At 42.3% G+C, this 20,099-nt stretch overlaps 1 protein-coding gene across 2 annotated transcripts in view; it reads right to left on the reverse strand.

Moving 5' to 3' along the window:
* Nucleotides 1-2,942: 2,942 nt before the first annotated feature.
* MINPP1 (multiple inositol-polyphosphate phosphatase 1) overlaps nt 2,943-20,099 on the reverse strand; it is a 41,683-nt gene continuing 24,526 nt past the window's right edge. The window contains exon 5 of one of the 2 annotated variants that reach the window (XM_004583382.3): nt 2,943-4,299. In XM_004583382.3, coding sequence (XP_004583439.2) covers nt 3,903-4,299 — 397 coding nt within the window. In that variant the 3' untranslated portion in view covers nt 2,943-3,902. The remainder of the gene's footprint in view (nt 4,300-20,099) is intronic. The other variant, XM_004583383.2, reaches the window with a different exon arrangement.

Here is a 20,099-nt window from a genome sequence, read left to right on the forward strand (position 1 = left end):
CCAGAAAAAAAAAGCAGTTTTTTCTTTACACATTGATTTTTGTTTTCAGTATTAAAATTAAGTTCAAGACTATTTAAAAAGACGTTATCATCCCAACTGAACTTGAGCTGTGGTTATGCAACAAGGTGGAGGAATCCACCATGGGGGGAGGGTTTGAGCAGGTGGGGGGAGAATCCCAGTACCTATGAAACTGTGTCACGTAATACAATGTAATTAATGAATAAAAAAAAAAGACGTTATCAAGTGAGTGTGTGATAGCAGAAGCTTCAAAGAGATATAATCAGGATGAACTAAGTACAATATCATGCATACATCAAGTCGCAGATTAGACAGAAAAATAGCTAATGACAGCAGACATTAAGCAATGAGCCAAAATATCAGAAACAAAAAGTATCAAATTTTGGCTTAATAGAGCAATTTGGCCAGCTAGTATGAAAAACCCTTCTTAGGCAAAAATAATTTTCAAAGTTCATCTCTTCATATCCTGGGTAAGATCACATTTTCATCATAAGGTTCTTCATTTTCAGCCATTTCCTAAATAAGAATCACAGTACCAGTGTAATATTACCACCTGTGCACCACTAGCAAAAAGGGGCCATACTTACTTCCCCCATCCTGAAATATCTTATTGTATCACATGTCTTTATACAATCAAAGATCACTGTATGATTTTATTCAATCATTAAATCAATTTTTACAAAACTTATGTGGTCTGTTGTAAAGTATTCAAGGAGTGAATATAAATCAGTTAATATGTCACACACCCTATAAATTTCAGTTCTTTGAAGAAAACCCCTTTCAATAAAAGAACTATGCTCATTCACTTTTTTTAAAGATTTATTTTATATTTATTGGAAAGTCATATCTACAGAGAAGAAACAGAGAGAGAGCTCTTCCATCTGCTGGTTCACTCCCCCAGTGGCTGCAATGGCCGGAGCTGAGCCAATCCATACCCAGGAGTCAAGAGCCTCCTCCGGGCTTCCTACATGGATGCAGGGTCCCTGGCTTATATGAGATCAGGAGGCTTGAAAAAGGAAGATTAGCCAGTTGCGTCATTGCGCTAGACCCATCACAATAAACTTATAATTCCATTTCCCATACTTTTTGAAATACCCTTGAATATACTGCAATCTTTCAATGTAGTTTATTTCTTGATTTTTAAAAATGTATAATTTTGAGTGACAGAAAGTAAGGGAGGACTCCAATCTGCTGGCCCACTCCCCAAATATCCCAATAGACCCCTGCCAGGACTAGGTGGAGCTGAAGCCAGGAACTCAACCCAGGTCTCCCACTCGAGTAGCAGCAGCTCAGTCCACATGAGCCATCAGCTCTTTCTACCAGGATCCACATTAGCAGGGAGCTGCAACCAGGAGCAGAGGCTGGTATGGAATCAGGCATATGCCTATGTGGGATGTGGCCAACTCCACCACAGTGTTAACCTCTATATCAAATGCCTGCCCTTGCCATGAGTCTTCCTTTTTTGTTTTTTTTTTTTTTCAGTTTTATTTATTTTTATTGGAAAGGTAGATTTACAGAGAGAAGCAGCGACAGAGAAAGATCTTCCATCCACTGGTTTACTCACTAAGTTGCCATAACAGCTGGAGCTGAGCCCATCTGAAGCCCATCTGAAGCCCATCTGAAGCCAGGAGCCAGGAGCTTTTTCCAGATGTTCTACATGGGAGCAGATCTCAAGGCCTTAGGCCATCCTGTACTGCTTTCCCAGGCCACAAGCAGGGAGCTGGAAGGGAATGAAGCAACTGGGACATGAACCAGTGTCCGTATGGAATCCTGGCGCATGCAAGGCAAATACTTTAGCCACTAGGCTACCGCACTAAGACCACCATGAATCTTTTACTCACTGATTAGTGCTACCAGAATTAAAGATCCGTTCAAAAAGGTATTAGCAAAGACACATAAACTCCACGGCAAATGAAATTTTAAAGGTATTTCAGTCTTATTTTGCAAGAATGAATGCAACAAGGTTTTATGATCAACAGAAAAAAAGACCATTGACATGTGAAAAATCTTAACCTTAAATCTGCAAATAATATCATTAAGAAAAAAAGCCACAAAAATAAACACAAAAATCACACAACAAACTGATTAAACATCACCCAGAAAACATTTTAACTCTCAGGACCACAAATAATTCTATTTCATTTTGATTTTTATTGAAGCTGGAAAGAAATTTTTCATTTTTTACACCCAAAATTTGGCAGAGTATCCTAATCCTGGTCAACATGGTAATTTATACATAGATATAGACACACATATAATCAGTATGTTTATTTTCCTATGGGCTGGCCAATCGAGTAAACTACTGAAAAACTCTTACTGTAGATTCTAGCAAGCAGATTTCACTGCATATTACTTGATAAGAATAATCACATTTTTAAACAGAAATCCTAAATATCTCCTTAAATACATGAGCTTCAAAATCACAATGACATTGTCATTGTGGCATAGCAGGTAAAGCTGTCACCTCCAAGAGACATACCACATAGGTGCCAGTTCAAATGCTAGCTGTTCCATTTCTGATCCAGCTCTCTGCTAATAACGTGTCTGGGAAAGCAGCAGAGGAAGACACCAGGGCTTGTGCCCCTGCACCCACACGGCAGACTGGAAAAAGCTCCTGGCTCCTGGCTCCACTTTGGTTTAGCTCTGACTATTGCAGCCATTTGGGGAGTCAATAAGTAGTAGAAGATCTCTCTCATTCCTTCTCTCTCTGTAACTGTACCTTCCAAATAAAATAAAATTTAAAAAATTAAGTTTAAGTGGTCATGAACCAAAACTAAATGGATTACCTATAAACCATTTATTTGAGGAAATTTCTGCTAGAAAACTAAGATTGAGTAGTTACTTGAAATTCTAATCCTTTACTGTTTAAAATTTAACAAGAACAGCAGAAAAAGAAAAAAAGAAGAAAGAAAAACTCTGGTAAGTAAAGTCATAAGAATTTTATTACAGCAAACAGATCTCATGGTATTTGACACAACTCAACTATTTCTTCAAAATAGGTTCAATTTCATGAAAACAAAGCAAGCCATAATGAAGTTTTTATTGGAAAAAAAAATCCTCAACCAACCAAAAGATACATCTCATATAACAAAATACAAAGTTAGATCCATGTGACAACAGAAAAGATAGCTAAACAACAATTTATAAAGTTTTCATTTCATCCATCTGACTTGCTACCAGTTCTGTTGGTCCTTCCATTGCTATGTATGTAAAAGCTGTATGGTAATTTAAGACAACTTTCCAAGACCTATTAGAAGCCTAAGGAAATAACTGAAAAAGTTCGGCACTATTTTATAAATAGTAGCAACAAAAATATATTTTTTATCTTGCTTCAGTGAATGTATCTCTTGAAATCAGACTGTTTTATAAGTTTCAAATTCTCATCTACAAAGATGTTAGTTTTCTTCCCAAGTAATGCTCTGCTTATAATCACAATATTTCTGAATAATAAAGATAATTAACACTGCAACTGTCCTACCTGAGGGAAAAAGGCAAACTGTAGCACAATCGGTAAAGTCCCCAGGCTCAGTTCAACCACGTGGTCAGTTGCAAATTAGCATTTTACTTTGCTACTAAAGGTTTTTTTCAAGTATCATTTGAAGTCACAATTTATGTTAGTGTGAGGTTTCCTATTTAAGCAGGAAGAATTTTATGTCTGTTAACATCTGCAGTGCCAGCTGCTACCAGGGACAGATAAGTTTCTTCTTAAAAGAGCTGCTCCAGTGAAGAACCATTTCTTACATGTCATGTCCAGACACCCTCCCAAAATTTTTTTCTATGGAAAACAATGTGAAAGCTTTCTGTAATCAAGGGATTGCCTACCTCTTAAAAGCATGTAACCATCCCTACAGTTTGCTTAAGATTTACAAGTTTTCTTCAGTTGCTCACAGCTCATCAGATGTGCTGTTCACCTTTGGCAATTCACATTCTTCACTGTTCTGACAACCCTGAAGGATGTCCTTATAGTAGTTCTTCAGATCTTCATACAAAGAAACAGTCTTCTGCGAGTTGGCCAAGGGTAACACCTTTTCATTCAGTAACATCTGCACTTGAAATTCTTCTTTAGGAGTCTTAGCATTCTCACAATGGTAAAGCACAAAGATCAGGTTCGAGGCGTAAGGTACAATGTGGCCACTTCGGAACTTCCGGTGCGTTTGTTCCTTATAATTATAAGCTGTTAGGGGTTCCTTGTCTTTGAAGTAGCCCATGAGAGAAAGCAGTGGTAGAAGAGTTTCTGCATGACCAAACTGGAGAATGACTGGAGAAGAAATTGGTTGAGACCTTAAAAGAAACATGAGGGGGTAAAAAAAGAGAATATATATTCATAGTATGGAACAATGTCTCATTTATAAGTAGTTTGTAACTTGTTCATTTCCTTCCTATTTTTAAAGTTTAAATAGCCCCATTTGTTTTTATCTTCTTATATATCACTCAAGCAAATGGCTGAAATTCTGTGTGGCAAAAAACAGAAGTTACGTTTCAAAATCCAGGATCACTATCATGAGGTTAATCCATATAAAATACTGTACTTGCAAATTATGCTGCATATAAGAGAACTTGAAGCAGATATTTCAACACTATTGCCTTTCAGTAACTGAAACTAAGCCAACTGGCCCTTAGTAAATAGGCTACTTCATGGAGTTCCTCAGAATAAATTTTAAATGTTATTACTATTTTTTTCAAAAAAATAAAGATAAATATTCAGCAAATTTGTGTGGTTAATATCAAGTCTGAACAATGAATGGTAATTCATGTAACGCTCTGATGGTTTACAAGACCCAATCTTTGTATAAAATCCAGAATAGAGCCAGAGAAGCGGAAAAAGGTAACACACCCATGCCAACAAAGCATGTCCCTGTGCTAGAAGTAGGAGCTTACACAGCGCCAGAAACAGAAACTGCTTTCAACACTATCAGCTAAGGTATTTTTCTTCAAGTTCTTTTTTTTCCCTGTAACTTTTTCCCAGTAAAGGATTCTTTTTACAAGAAGCAATGAATGACTGCTTAGCTCTTTTCCAACTTTCATAGAACAAATATGACTCCTGTTCTTAAATACAGTTTGTAAATCTATTTATCCAAAACCAGCCATCTGACTTCTTGCCAGTCACTTTCCACGTCAGCTTATAACTTTAGTGTATCTGGATTTCTAGGACAGACATAGGAGTGTGGAATCATTCTGATTCCCGACATGAAAGCAGAGAGCAAGTTCGAAACCCATGGGAAACATTCACAAATAATGAAGTGGAAAAGGAACCCTATCAGCCATTAGAGAGCATCAAGAATCATATATCATCAGTGTCTGCTGGAGAAAGCAGAGAGAAACCAAAGCTGAATTAAGGACAGATCCCAAACAGCCTATTTGTATTTGCCTGAAATGGCAGGGGGCCACCCTGAAGGAGCTGCTTAAGTCAGGAAGGGATTAGCCTGTTCTAGTACTTGGTGAGGGCGAGGCAGGTTAGGCGAGGGTTTTGGAGAAATCTAGTCCTGGTGCACGTTCCACGCAGGGCCCACACTGCGCAGAAACTGCCGGGTATGGGGCCAAGCATAGGCAGTGAACAGCAGAGAAAAAGGGAAGAGCAGGTTCAGAGGAGAGCAAACCCCCCACACCTGCAAGGCACCCACAGGGGGAAAAGGAGCTCTGAGACTAGCAATGCAATCTTATGCAGGCCTGCTTCTAAGACAGAGGTGGGGAACCTGGTTTCCTTGCCAAGGGTCATGCAGATAGCTATGTCATCATTTACAGGCCGTGAAAACTTATCAACTTAAAAAATCAGCCTACTACAAATGTTTTAAATTTCAAGTCCTACCTGTGAACGCCAGAACAAATGATTTCCTTATGTGGCCTGCAGGTGAGACATTACCCACTCCTGCTATTCTAAATGGTCCCAGAAACTGAACACGCATCAACATAGACAAAAGAAAAGAAGCAAAGTAAAATCCATACAGAAAACAAAGCTATGCAACAGGGGTTGACACAGTGGTGCTGCAGACTAATCCCTCTGCCCTGTGGTGCCAGCCATATGGTCACTGATTGATGTCCCCGCTGCTCCACTTCCAAGCCAGCTTTCTGCTCACAGACTGGGAAAGCAGTGGAGGATGGCCCAAGTTCTAGGGCCCCTGTGCCCACGTGGGAGGCCTGGAAGATGCTCTCAGCATCCAGCTTCAGAACACTGCAGCTCTCGCTGTTACGGTCATTTGGGGCGTGAAAGATGTAAAATTCCAAAGCCATTCATCAAAAGGAGATTCTAAGTCCCTTGCCATCAAAAGTAATGAAAACCAGGGCCTAGTGTGGTAGCCTAGTGGTTAAATCCTCACTTTGCGATCCTTTAGGGGTGCCAGTTCATGTCCCTGTTGATTCTCTTCCCATCCAGCTCCCTGCCTCTGGCCTGGGAAAGCAGTGCAGGATGGCCAAAGCCTTGGGACCTGCACCCATGCGGGAAACCTGGAAAAAGCTCCTGGCTTAGGACTGGCTCAGCTCTGGCCCTTGCTGCCACTTGGGAGGGAATCAGCAAATGGAAGATCTTTCTCTCTCTCTGTCTCTCCTTGTCTCTATAAATCTGCCTTTCCAATAAAAATAAATGAATCTTTAAAAAATAAAAAAAAAGTAAGTACTCAAAACCACACCTAGCACGATGGCTCAATGCCTCAGCTTGCAAGTGCCAGGATCCGATACGGTTCATGTCCAGGCTACAACTGTTGTGCTCAGTTATCTAAAATGGGAGGACTTTTCAAAGGTCCACATGGGTAATCTATTGAATGCAACAGGTCCTATCATTCCATGCTAAGTGCAAGGTGCAGCTCCTTTTTTCAGGAGGGTGGGGGAGGGATCTGAGGGTAAAAGAATAAAAACACAAACCATTTTCTTGGATCTTGCAGACTAGCACTTAAGTGCTATGGGAACCCAGAGAAGGGAAGTCAGTTCTTCCGTGCAAGGAAGAACTGAAGGTCTTGCTGAGGAGGTAGTGTCTGAACAGTGTCCTGAATACATTCCCAATGTGTCTCCTAATCAGATACTCATCCCTACAGGCTTTACAGCTGCTTCATAATATGATGTAGATATTTTAAACTTCTTTATTTGGGTCCGGCGGCGTGGCCTAGCGGCTAAAGTCCTCGCCTTGAAAGCCCCGGGATCCCATTTGGGCGCCGGTTCTAATCCCGGCAGCTCCACTTCCCATCCAGCTCCCTGCTTGTGGCCTGGGAAAGCAGTTGAGGACAGCCCAATGCATTGGGACCCTGCACCCACGTGGGAGACCCGGAAGAGGTTCCAGGTTCCCAGCTTCGGATCGGCGCGCACCGGCCCGTTGCGGCTCACTTGGGGAGTGAGTCATCGGACGGAAGATCTTCCTCTCTGTCTCTCCTCTGTGTATATCTGGCTGTAATAAAATGAATGAATCTTTAAAAAAAAAAAAAAACTTATTTATTTGAAAGGTAGTTACAGAGAAAGGGGACAGACACACACAGAGATCTTCCAGCCACTGGTTCACTCCCCAGATGGTTGCAATGGCCAGGGCTGGACCAGTCCTAAGACAGGAGCTTCATCCGGGCTACTCATGTGGGTGCAGTGGCCCAAGTATTTGGGGGATCTTCTGCTGATTCCCAGGTGCATTAGCAGAAAGATGGATTAGAAGCAAAGCAGCCATGACTCCAATGAGAGCCTGTATGGGATGCCAGCACTTCAGACAGTGACTTCATCAGCAGCACCACAATGCTAGCCCCCCAAATCAGCACTATAATGCTGTAGCTTCACTGATTATTTTAAATTATTTTAAGTGAAATAAGTTTTGATGTGAGAAACACAGTATTTCAGTATACTAGTTAAGGAAGACTGTATTGTTAGTAATTGGCAACAAGGCTCCTGTTACAAAAATATGGACTGGCCATGCAATATGCAATTTGGTCAAAGTACATGTAAAATCCTACAGAATAAGAAAATTGATTATTTATTAAATAAGGCATCAGTTTTCTACAAGAATGTAAAAAAGGCAAAGATCACGTTTTCAGGCTTTTAATCTGAAATGAATATGCAATAAAAACTTGAATAGAAAGATACCATCCTATAAAAACTCAACATCAACCATGTGAGGTGATGAACAGAGAAGAAAAACTATTTCAGGAACATACTATATGACTAACTGCCTCCTACAGTTAGGGAAAACATGTCTCTATGAGGTTAGCAAGACCTGCTGCTTTCTTTTAGTAATTCTTACTGCATCTATTGCCTTATATTCTCAACCTTGAATTCAATCTGATTAGTAATAAAGACTGTTTGCACCTAAATTTTCATTCTAGTGATGAAAATAGGGCATGTTTCACGGAACTTTGTATCTTGGCCAAATCTCCAGTGAGTCAGAAATAGCTACCTGACATCCCACTGCCAAGCACTCTGAGTTGTAGTCAGAATCGATGTGAAAAGATTCCGTATCTGCCACACACTCTTTTTCCCATAAACACTGGCCTCTCCATTGTCTCCCTGATTTCCCAAACAGATCTAAAATCAGTTTGGCCATTTCCAGGGTACCAGTTATAACTCACTGTAACCTAAGCACATTTGAGTTAATATTATGTTATATTTTTGCTTTCTGACAATAACTTCACTACTGATCAGGAGTATTAAAAGCAACACAAATACATCTATGTGTATTATACACCTATATCATCAATGCCCTAAAGGAAAAATGCACAAACTATTCCTATATTCGTGTGCACCAATCTTTATTGGACATAGAATAAAAAGATATTCATGGGTTTGGTTTATGCCTTCCTCAAAAAAAAAAAAAATCAAGAAGACCCAAAAACATGGAACAAGGAAATTTTATTTCAGAAAGAAATCATTCATAAATTTTTTTAAAAAGAAACCTTATTCTTATAGTTAGAATGTGACTTAGTCCCCCAAACTCATATATATGTTTCATTCCCAAAGTCTCATTTATGTTAATGGTTAACAGATTAATGTTAAATGGTTGATGGATTAAAGGTTTAAGATTTTATCTAGCTATAGCGTCTGTGAGATGGGCCTTGTGGGAGGTCTTTAGGTCACTGGGGAATGACCTCAGAAGGCAGTATTAGATCAGGTAAGCAGTTCAGGCTTCTAGCTCACTATGTGATCATCTCTGCCATTCTCAAGCCTCACTAGATGCTTAAACCAATCAGCCTGCCTAGAATCCAAGAACCACCTACAGCCAACTTGATTCCTTCCTTCCTAAGTCTCTCAGGTATTTTGCTCAAAGTAACAAAAGGCCCACTATCAATATTTTACAACATATGCTACCAATATGAACATTACATTAAAATGCTAAAGGGAACAAAAATTATTTTTAAGTAGCTATACAAGTCATACATAATTTTTAAGAAAGCAAACTTTATTTTTTTGTTTAATCATTTTTACTAAATGTCTAGGTTGAAGTTTTAAGACTAGGAAGCAGAATTTAGCACAAGTCACATCTAAAAAAGTATTAAGTAATTTTTGCTTTATTTCAAAAGTACTCCCATTAAGTAACAACTTGAAGTTCAAATAATTGACGTTTAAAACATAAATTTCTTTCTTCACTATTTTTGTTTTTCCTATCCTGAATTCAATTTCTTTATCCTTAGTGGCTCAAATGAAAACTAGAATAAAGAAAACAAAATCATTTTTATTATGCCCCCCAAAAGCCTTTTTTCTCAGGACTCCCAAGAAACTTGAAGAGCTAACTCATAATTTGAGATATATAATCCAAGAACTTACCTAATAATTTTCTGCCATGTAAAGGATACTTCAAAAGAGTACATAGAAACTACACATGGTTTTAGGTTTTTTGGGCACCAAAATACGTCTAACTTTGTAAACAATTTTAAATATTTTTTATTTGACAGGCAGGGACACAGAGAAATAGAGAGCTGCCACTCACTGTTCAGTTCCCAAATGTCTTCAACATCAGGAGCTGGACCAGATTTAAAACAGGCGTTGGGAACTCAATCTAGTTCTCCCATTTGCATGTCACGGACCTAATAATTTAAGCCATTACCATCTGCCTCCAAGATGCCCATTAGCAGGAAGGCAGAATCAGAAGCAGACCCAGGATTCCAACCTAGGATGGGCACTACAGTATGGGACGTGGGCATCCCAAGAGACACTTTGATTTGCACTGAATGCCTGCCCCAAACTTACCTTCTAATTCCATTTTTCAACAAACTTTTTTGAAGAACCCTCTTACAGTTCAAATCGGGGGTCCATTTACAACTAAGAATGTAACAATGCTTTTTAACAAGAAAGGATAAACAAGCAAACTTATTCCTACCACACTGAAACTCACTACAAGCAGAATACCAAGCTCTGGTATATTAAAAGCTATTCCCATGGAGGTGTCTGTGACCATAAGTAGTCTGTTTTCCCTCTAGAGGGTTAATATAATCCCTCTTAAACACCTGCACATGCTTGTTATGCTTGTTTGTCCTTTTTAAAGACTGAACTCAAATTTCCATTTTCTTTGGCCAAGTTAAGTGGTATAAGTGTTAAATGGAAAAACTTATCATATTTCTATTTTACATAAGATCTAAACATCAAATATGGGACTTGCATCATTCTACTGGAAGCTTAAAGAGTTGTGGGGTTTGTGTATGTACATTTACAACAGTATTTTTCTGTTTCTTTTCATAACTTTAAATATCTCAAAGCGAATATACAAGAGTAGTTCTTGTCCAATTTTCATTAAAAGTATCACCCAGGTTTTTACAAAGTATATCAGTAATTTCTGTAAGAAATTGACTTGGTTTCATATCTAAGAACATGGTTACTCTTTGTGTCATAACTCACATTAAAATTTAAAAGAATTCCTAAGAAATAGAATTGATGTACTCTGGTTGTTAGTAAAGGCCCACGCTATATGATAGAGTCACAGTCCCAGTTTCTCTTTTAGTACACTGAAACCCCAAGTATGTCACAACGACTTTGCTGGATTGAATTCCTAATCTCCTCCAAAGCAGACGTGGTATGTGGTTAGGACCAAAACACTGGCAGCAGCAAACTACTGTGAGCATTTGTGTGAATAAGCGTGTACAGAAGCAGGTGTATGTGCAGGGGGCAGTGGGAGGGTTATAAAGTAGGTAGACAGAGGACAAAAGGGGAAGAAATGGGAAATGAATTACTTCTGTTACATGACTCTCTATATATGGCTGCTGGATATTACTTTGTCATCAAGTGACTGAAAATACAAAGATTAATTTATTCTACTCTATCAACAGCCCCACATAGCCTTCTGAGCCACTGCCATTCAGTGAACGGAGTTGAGATTCAGGGTGCCATACGTAAATGGACCAAGCTTTTTTTTTAAAGAAAAAAAATAAGAAGAATGCAAACTTTTGGCAGGAAGACATAAATATTTTTAAGGAATGCTTGTCAAGAGATCCAACATACTCAATATCCACTGCAACTGTGTTTCTTAACTTTTGAGGAGCATAAACTCATTTCAGAATTTGACTAAACTATTTGAGAACTAAAAGAAGAAGCGCGCACACCCCCATAAAAACCTGGATCCAGTTTTAGGAGTTCAGATGCTCTACAGTCAAGATTCTGTGCTATACACCTTAGAATATTCCATCCTGAGAATATTACACCTACAATTCTTCTGAACTTCCAAAGATTGGCTACTTTTATTCTAATGAATTCTGTACTTAAAACATGTAACATATGAATTAGATTAAAATACTTAATATCAAGTAGAGAATAATTCAGATGTCCAACAACTGGTTTTGAATCTGTCTATTTTTCCATGCATATTTGTTTCTGACAGTGTTTCCTGTGACCTGACTACCTATAATGATCTCTTACTTTGGGACTCTTAGCAGAATAGCGTCCCACAGAACAGGGAACACAGAAGCACAGAATGGAACAACATCTTTTCCTCTGCTCTAATTTTAAAACAAGCATTAACCTTGGGACAAAACCACTTTAAAGGTGTACATTGCCCCGAACTGCCTATATTGCCTTGTACCCAGACAAGTGTTATATTGCTGGGAGAAAAGCAGGCACCCTGGGCCTGGTTAATGCCAAATCTGTGTTAGCCATACCAGTATGCCAGCATAGTCACCTAGCCTATTCTATTTTTTTTTCCTACAGATATGGGAGGGGGGCATGGGTGCCAGGTATGTGAGCCTGGGTCCTTAGGCCCATCTGCACATTGAGTCCCAGGACTGTGAGTCTGGTGGAGGGGGCTCTGGCAAGGCCCAGGTCAGGTGGCCTGAGCACCAATGGTGCTGGGTGAAGTCCACTGGCTGCCCAATGGTGTGCTTGTGGATGCTTAGTTGTGGGGATGCAGGGTGTCTGGGGAATGGCACAGGTCGGAGTGTGCAGGGACATGAGGGTTCATATTCAGGATCAGTGGACTGACCACAGAACAGGCAAGCAGTGGGTGGCAGGCCCAGATGCACACGGAGGATATGGCAGTGCATTGGGGCCTGCAGAAGATATACAGCACCACAGCAGAGAAAAAAGGGCAGAACAAACTGGACAACTACCCCAACCAAGTGATGACAGCAAATATCTGGGTGAATGGAGACTCTAAGGTCTACCATGTCAGCCAAAGGACCTTGAAAGGCAAATTTACTCATCCTTGTACCAGCGAGAATGACAGCATTTCAGAACTAAAGAAAACACTTAAGTAGAACCGTCGGAGCATGCTCCACGTCGGGGACCCTGAGTTGTTATCATGTGGCCATTCCCTATCCCTGATTACTGGGGCAACTGGGAGGCTGGATGTGGATTCTCCCCTCATCTTCCCCCCAGATATAGGAAAAAGAAAAAGAAAATTCGGAAACAATGGTTTTTCCCACTTTCCCCTAACTCTTGATTTTCCCACCCTGATCAACTATGTAAACATCATGAAAAATCAAAAGAATGTACATTTCATTAAAAACACCGGAAAATGGATATAACACAAACATAAGAAAAAATAATCTATAAGAATGTACAGAAACAATCAGAATCATGTTTTACGGTTATGATCCAGTCAATTCTTATTTTACCTTATTTCATTTTTATTTTTATTTATTTTTTTAAGATGTGCTTGTTTGTTTTATTAATTGGAAAGGCTGATATACAGAGAGAAGGAGATACAGCAAAAAAGATCTTCCAGTCACTGGTTCACTCCGCAGGTGATCCCAACAGCCAGAACTCGGCGGATCGAAAGCCAGGAGCCAGGAACTTCTTCTGGGTCTTCAACATGAGCGCAGGGTCCCAATACCTTGGGACATCGTCTATTGCTTTCCCAGGCCACAAGCAGGGAGCTGGATGGGAATGAACTAGAACCCATGTGGGATACCAGAGGATGCAAGGCAAGGGTTTAGCCACTAGGCTATCGTGCTGGGCCCAACCTTATTTTATTTTTAAAGATTTTTTTTTTTTTTTTTTTTAAGGCAGAGTTACAGAAGAAAGAAAGTTTTCATCTGGAGGTCTACTCTGCAAACAGCTCCATGAATCCAAGAACCAGAACTTCTTTCAGGTCTTCCACTCGGTGTAGAGCCCAAGTATTTGGGCCATCTTCTGTTCCTTTCTTTAGTGCATTAGCAAGAAGCTGAATTGGTAGTGGAGCAGCTGGGACATAAACTGCTGCCATATGGGATGCTGGCACTCAGGTGGCAGTTTAAATATCTCCACCACGGCACTCGTCCCAGTATCTCTTGTTTTAAAGAGGTTGGCAAGGAGGCAGTAGTCTGTAGGTTAATCCTCGCCTTGCATGAGCCAGGATCCCATATGAATTTCACTTTGTGTTCTAGTTGTTCCACTTCCCTTCAAGCTCCCTGCCTGTGGCCTGGGAAAGCAGTGGAGCACAGCTCGAAGCCTTCAGACCATCTGCACCTGCATGGGAGACCTGGAAGAAGCTCCTGATTCCTCACTTTGGATCAGTTCAGCTCTGGCCACTGCAGCCACTTGGGGAGTGAACCAGCAAATGGAAGATCTTTCTCTCTGTCTCTCCTTCTCTCTGTAAATCTGCCTTTCCAATGAAAATAAATAAATCTTAATGAAAGAAAGGAAGAGAGGGAGGGAGGTAGGGAGGTCCAGGGGCAGGTGCAGTGCTGCAGTGAATTGAGCTGCTGCCTGTGGTGCTGGTTTGATTCCTGTTTGCTCAGCTTCTGATGGAGCTTCTTACTAATGTATCTAGGAAGGCTGTTTCAGATAGCCAAAGTCCTTGAGCTCCTTCCATCCACATGGTTGATCCATGTGCTGTTCTGGACTCCACTTCAGCTTGGCCCAGCCCTGACCATTACCCCCATCTGGGGAGTGAGCCAGTAGATGGAAAATTTCTATATCTCTCCCCGTTACTCTGCCTTTCAAGAGTAAAAATAAATCTAGAAATGAAGGAAGGAAGGGAGAGAGAGCGAGGAAAGAAGGAAGGAAGGGAGGAAGAAAGAAAGAGAAGAGGCCCAATGAGGTCTGTTACGCAGCAAGGATAGAACACAGTTCTCCAAATTCTTTCCCCTATTTTATATTTTTTTCAAGTTACACCTCATTTAATGTTCAACAGATTCTTCTTTTTCTACATTCTTTTTTTTTTATTACATTTTTGACAATCTTTACATAATTAATTACGGTAAAAAGGTTCAAGGGCTATAGGGAAGTGGGTAAGACTATTATTTCCATATTGTTTCCTTCCTGTATCTGAGGTAAAGGGGGGATACAGAGGGAGAAGCTCCACCCAGTTTCCCACCCACCCCAAGTCCCGGATGTGGGGCATGCTCTGAGATACTTGCTTAAGTGGTTTTGATAGTTCACCAGTTATGAATTGCTGCCAGTCTCGCCACTCCAAGCACAATGAGGTCGTTGAAGAATCCACTGATTGACATAGTCCATCATAGAGTGTCCATCTGCCCAGTATTTCGCTGCCAACATATTGCTGAGGTGGTTGATTGACTTGTTCTGTCTTCTGTCTTTTGATGGTTAGGGTTCTGAGTCTGCCATTTTGACTGGGGAGATCCCCAAAGAAACTGTGAGGTATTCCCAGACCAGATTCTTGTATGTTCTAGCAAGCACAGGGCCCAGCACAGAGCATCACCACGATCAGCTGGTGGTTGCAATTGCTGGGTTGGTTCTGTTTTCAGTCCCGAGTTGCACTGGAACCAATGGGTTTTGCAGTCCAGCCTGCTTCTGCCAGCACATGCTTGACCCTCGCATAAACTAGTGGTAGCTGCAGCCTAGTCAGAGCAACCCACAATAACCTCCACCAGGCACGCCCCCTACCCTGGTTTGACAGTATGTATAGCAGACTACTCCAGTCTGTCCCACATCCCATTTGGCTCTTGTACTTGTCAATGGGTATTAAAGCTTAGTTCCATCTAACCAGCTCAACCATCCAGCCCTCACGGATGTTGTTGAGTGCCTCTCTGTCTAGCCACCCCAGCCCCTGTCCTAGTTTTCATGCCCTCCCACGGGAGTAGTGACCCAAGAGGGAGGAACCCACTATTTCCCTCCCAGGTCTCTCTCAGTCCCAGTTTATGCACTCTTCGGGTGGTTCTGTGGTTTGACTTGACAGAATTAGTCCCCAGTGCCAGCTTCTGCCAGCTGATGCTGTGGCTAAGACCAAACATCCCTCACCCACTCTAATTTATGCTTGCACCAGCAGGAATAATCAGCCCAGCCTGGCTTTTCCCTGATCTAGTCCACATGAGGCGCACAGGTGTTTCAGCCCTGCTTAGTCTGGTCTGTCCCCATCCCAGCCCAAGCTCTCCAGTGGGAGTAGCTGTCCGGTGAGGGGACAAGCCCCTTAATCCCCCTGCCGGTTCTACCCCCTCCCTTCCTGGTTCTCACTTGTGCTGGTTGGGTGCTGCAGTCACATCCAGTACAGGCAACCTCACCTTGGCATTCCATAGTGTGCAATGGTTTTTGTCGTGACCAAACCTGGCTCAACCCACACTCTGTTCTGGTGTTCAGATTTGCCAGTTTATGACATGAACTAATTCAGCCTGGTCTGCCCCTGACCCATGCCAAATGTATGCCAGTGGGAAACTTTCCATGGCCTGTTCTGGGCTGTTTCCTATCATGCTTCTTGTGCTTACCTGCAGGGATTGTGTGCTGTAGGGGAGCTGCCCAGGCTCCTCCATCAGAACCCCTCCCAGTGCCAGATTTTGCGCATAGAGGGGGTCCATGAGCCAGCCCTACTCAGTTCACCTCCTGTCCTAGCAGGAACAGTGGCTTTTCTTGGCTGGCCTTCAACCCATTCTGGTTCATGCTCTTGGATGTTTCAGCCCAGCCATGACTCGTCCATACCCACATACGGCTCACATATGGCTCAGTAGGGGTTGAGACCAAGCCTAGTCCATCCCAAATCTACCCTGGTGCTCCAGGACACCAGAAGGTGTTGGGGTCTGACCTGGCCTGGTGCATCCACTCCCAGTCCACACTTGTGCCAAGGGAGACTATGACTGCTTCCTGGTTAGAACTCAGCCCCCATTCCAGCACACGTGCCCTTTGGTGGGAACCTCCACCCAGCTAAGGTGTCCCCTTAGCTCCCCAACCAGGCCTGTTCCCAGCCATAGATCATGCGCATGCCAGTGGCTGCTCTGACTCATCTTGGCACAGCCCCTTACCTGTCCCAGCCCTTGCCTTACACACTGTGGCCTAGCGTCCTTGACTCACATTGACCAGCAGATGCAAGAGCCTAGCTCAGTATGTCCTGTGCTCCATCGTGGATTCTAGTTTCGCCTGTAGGCTAAGGTTTGCTCAGTCCTACCCAGTACATCCTGTTCCATTACCAATTTACACATTAGCCAACTGTTGCAGCTATTTTGCCCAGCTTGTCCGACCCCCAGGTCTGGACCACATGTTCACCAGCGGGAGCTATGACTCGCCAGGGGAGTTTCCCAAGTTCCTCCACTTGATCCCCTCCCAGACCCAGTTCTCATATATGCCAATGGGTTTTAGGCCAGTGCCCAGCGCAGTCTGGCCTTCCATTTGGTCATGTATGAGCTGGTGAATGTTGCAGCTCAGCCCAACCCACACCCTATTCAGGATGCACATTGGGGTGCTGCTGTCTTGACCAGCCCAGACTGTTGCGGGTTCCTTTACCTGTGATTGAGGGCAGGCTCCTTGGTCACACCTAGCTTAGTCCATCATCACCCAAACTCTTGAGCTAACCAGTGGGGCTAGTATTTCCACAGAGTGTGGCCCACACATCCCCCACAGAATCTACCCCTGGATATGGTTCTCGAGTGCTAGTTCATGTTATGGCCCTGCCTAATGTGACCAGTCTCCTGATCCATCATCATGTTAGGTAATAGGATATCCTGCTGGACAAGCCCCGAGCCTTAGCTTTTAATGGACTGGTGTTCAGTGCTCAGCATTGTTCAGTGATTACAAGTTCTTCAAAGGAAGAGTTACTGTCATTGGGAATCTTTCAGATTGACTCCAATCCCAGAAGCACAGTGGGATCAACCTTGAGCTACCTAAGCAGTGATTCAAAGAACCAAAACCCCAGAGCTCCCCGGCCAAGTGGCCAGCAGGCAGAGCCTGGCGCCAAATGGCGCACTGGCCGCCCGGGGACAGCTCACCACGTGCACATGGTGGCTGGAGTCAGGATATGAGCAAGACGCCCCATCCTGAGGCCCACCAGCAGCCAGGAAGCTGCTGGAAGTTTAAACCCCCAGGCCCAAGGTCACACCCCTCCCCAATCCCATTCACCACTCAATGAGAGCAGTGGGTGGGCCCCGGACCTACCCAGTCACAGAGACATCCCCCCTCGGTGTACTCACCCCAAAGGAAGCAGCCCCCGAACCCAGGCAGGCCTGGGGACAGCTCACCAGGTGCACATGGTGGCTGGAATTGGGATCCGAGCAAGACGCCCCATCCTGAGGCCCACCTCCCCTCTTTTATAAAATCCCCAATTTAAAAAATATTTACTTTGAAGCCTGAAATTACATCACTAAATCTGGGTTGATCATAATGCATGTTTTCAAAATAGGTAAAATATACAAAACAAATACTTAAAAGTCGTTCAAAAAGCTTAACCAGAAAAACAATAATTGCATGTTTTCCCCCAAATGCACTCAGCTAGATCTTTCTAAGCTCTTAATTCATGTTTCACACTCAACTGATATTACTTCAAGTATATTTTTAAACATGATCCAGGCATATCAGATAGAGCTTTAGACAACTCATAATTCCCCGGCTTATGTAAGTGCACAAATAAGCAACACAAACCAGCAGAGATATGAGATGCTTTGGGAAGAAAATCACCATTTAAAAGGCTTTATTTCAGGCCATCTTATACCTCTGATTGCAACATCAAATCCAGCGAGCACATGCAGAACCATCAACAACAGCTTAACAAAAATCAAGAATAGAAAGCACACCATCAGCATAAAGTTTTTCTCAAGCAAAACTACAAAGAGGTAACTTCCACTTCCAGTTAAGATAGAAAAAAGGGACCGGACTTACCATTCTACCTCAAAGTACTAGAAAGTCAAACCAAAACACCTGAAAGAACAGTTTTCAGAAATTCAACAAGTGAGACTGGGGGAGAAAAGGAAAGGAAATGAGGTGTTCCCACTCACCACCTAAAGTTTGCAGGCACATAAAGAGGAAACCTGAACAGCATGGCAACCATGAGAAGAGAACCTGGAGAGAGAGTGCTGCAGTTCAGCAGCGACTTCCCTCCAGTTTTCAGCAGGCATTACTCAGCACAATCATGAGAGAAAACCACAAATCTAGAGGAAAACAGCTGTAAAGGAACAGGCAAAAAAAATCCTCAAAGTTAACACAGGGGGCAGGAACAGTATGTGTTCACTTAGCCAAACTGGAAAAACCTCAACATAAATAGGATCGGGGAGGAAATGCCTTAATGGTAGTATAAAAATCAGCTCATCAAAAGCTGTTATTAACCAGATGCCCATCAAAAGATGAATGAATAAAGAAACTGTGGTGTATCCTGTCCGTGGAATACTACTAAGCCATTAAAAATAAAATTCTATCATTTACAACAAGATGATCCCAACCAAAGACTCTCATGCTCAGTGAAATAACCTAATCCCAAATGGACAAAACCATACATTCTCTCTGATATAAGGCAACTTTCATGTAAAACACAAGACAAACAGATACACAAGTAAACATGTATATGCATATATTCTCATGGATGAACTGTATAATAGAAACTAGCATTCCAGGAAGTGAATATATATTGAGTATGCAACTATACTCCCAAAAAAAAGGAAGGTCCTAACAAAACTGTTAAATACTTCTTGACAATCGGATGCTAGACTTTATGCCACTATCTATATCTACAATGCCATGATGCACTTAGATAGCAGAATGATGGACATGTGAATGTTGATGAAGGCTTATACAACTGAATAATATGGGGGAAAACAGTGTGGGGAGGAAGGGGAAATCCCTGTGCTTATGGAATCATATCACGAAAACAATTTTTAAAAAGGTGTTATGGAGGCCTGGCAGCATGGCCTAGCAGCTCAAGTCTTGCCTTGAACACACCGGGCTCCCATATGGGTGCTGGTTCTAATCCCAGCAGCTCCACCTCCCATCCAGCTTCCTGCTTGTAGCCTGGGAAAGCAGTCGAAGACGGCCCAAAGCCTTGGGACCCTGCACCCGTGTGGGAGTCCTGGAAGAAGTTCCTGGATCCTGGCTTTGGATCAGCACAGCACCAGCCGTTGCGGTTGTTTGGGGAGTGAATCATCAGATGGAAGATCTTCTTCTCTGTCTCTCCTCCTCTCTGTATATCTGACTTTCCAGTAAAAATAAATAAAGCATTAGCCAAAAAAAATAGTGTTATGGGCCAGGTGTGGTAGGTAGCAGCTAAAGTCTTCGCCTTGCACACGCAGGGATCCCATATGGGGTACCAGTTCTAATCCCAGCAGCTCCACTTCCCATCCAGCTCCCTGCTTGTGGCCTGGGAAAGCAGTCAAGGATGGCCCAAAGCCTTGGGACCCTGTACCTGTGTGACAGATCTGGAAGAGGCTCTTGACTCCTTTCTTAAGATCGGCTCAGCTCCAGCTATTATGGCCACTTGGGAAGTGAATCATTAGATGGAAGATCTTCCTCTTTGTCTCTCCCCCTCTCTGTATATCTGACTTTCCAATAAAAATAAATAAATCTTTAAA

This window comes from Ochotona princeps, chromosome 13 (genome assembly GCF_030435755.1).
Source record: "Ochotona princeps isolate mOchPri1 chromosome 13, mOchPri1.hap1, whole genome shotgun sequence".
NCBI classification, from domain to species: domain Eukaryota; kingdom Metazoa; phylum Chordata; class Mammalia; order Lagomorpha; family Ochotonidae; genus Ochotona; species Ochotona princeps.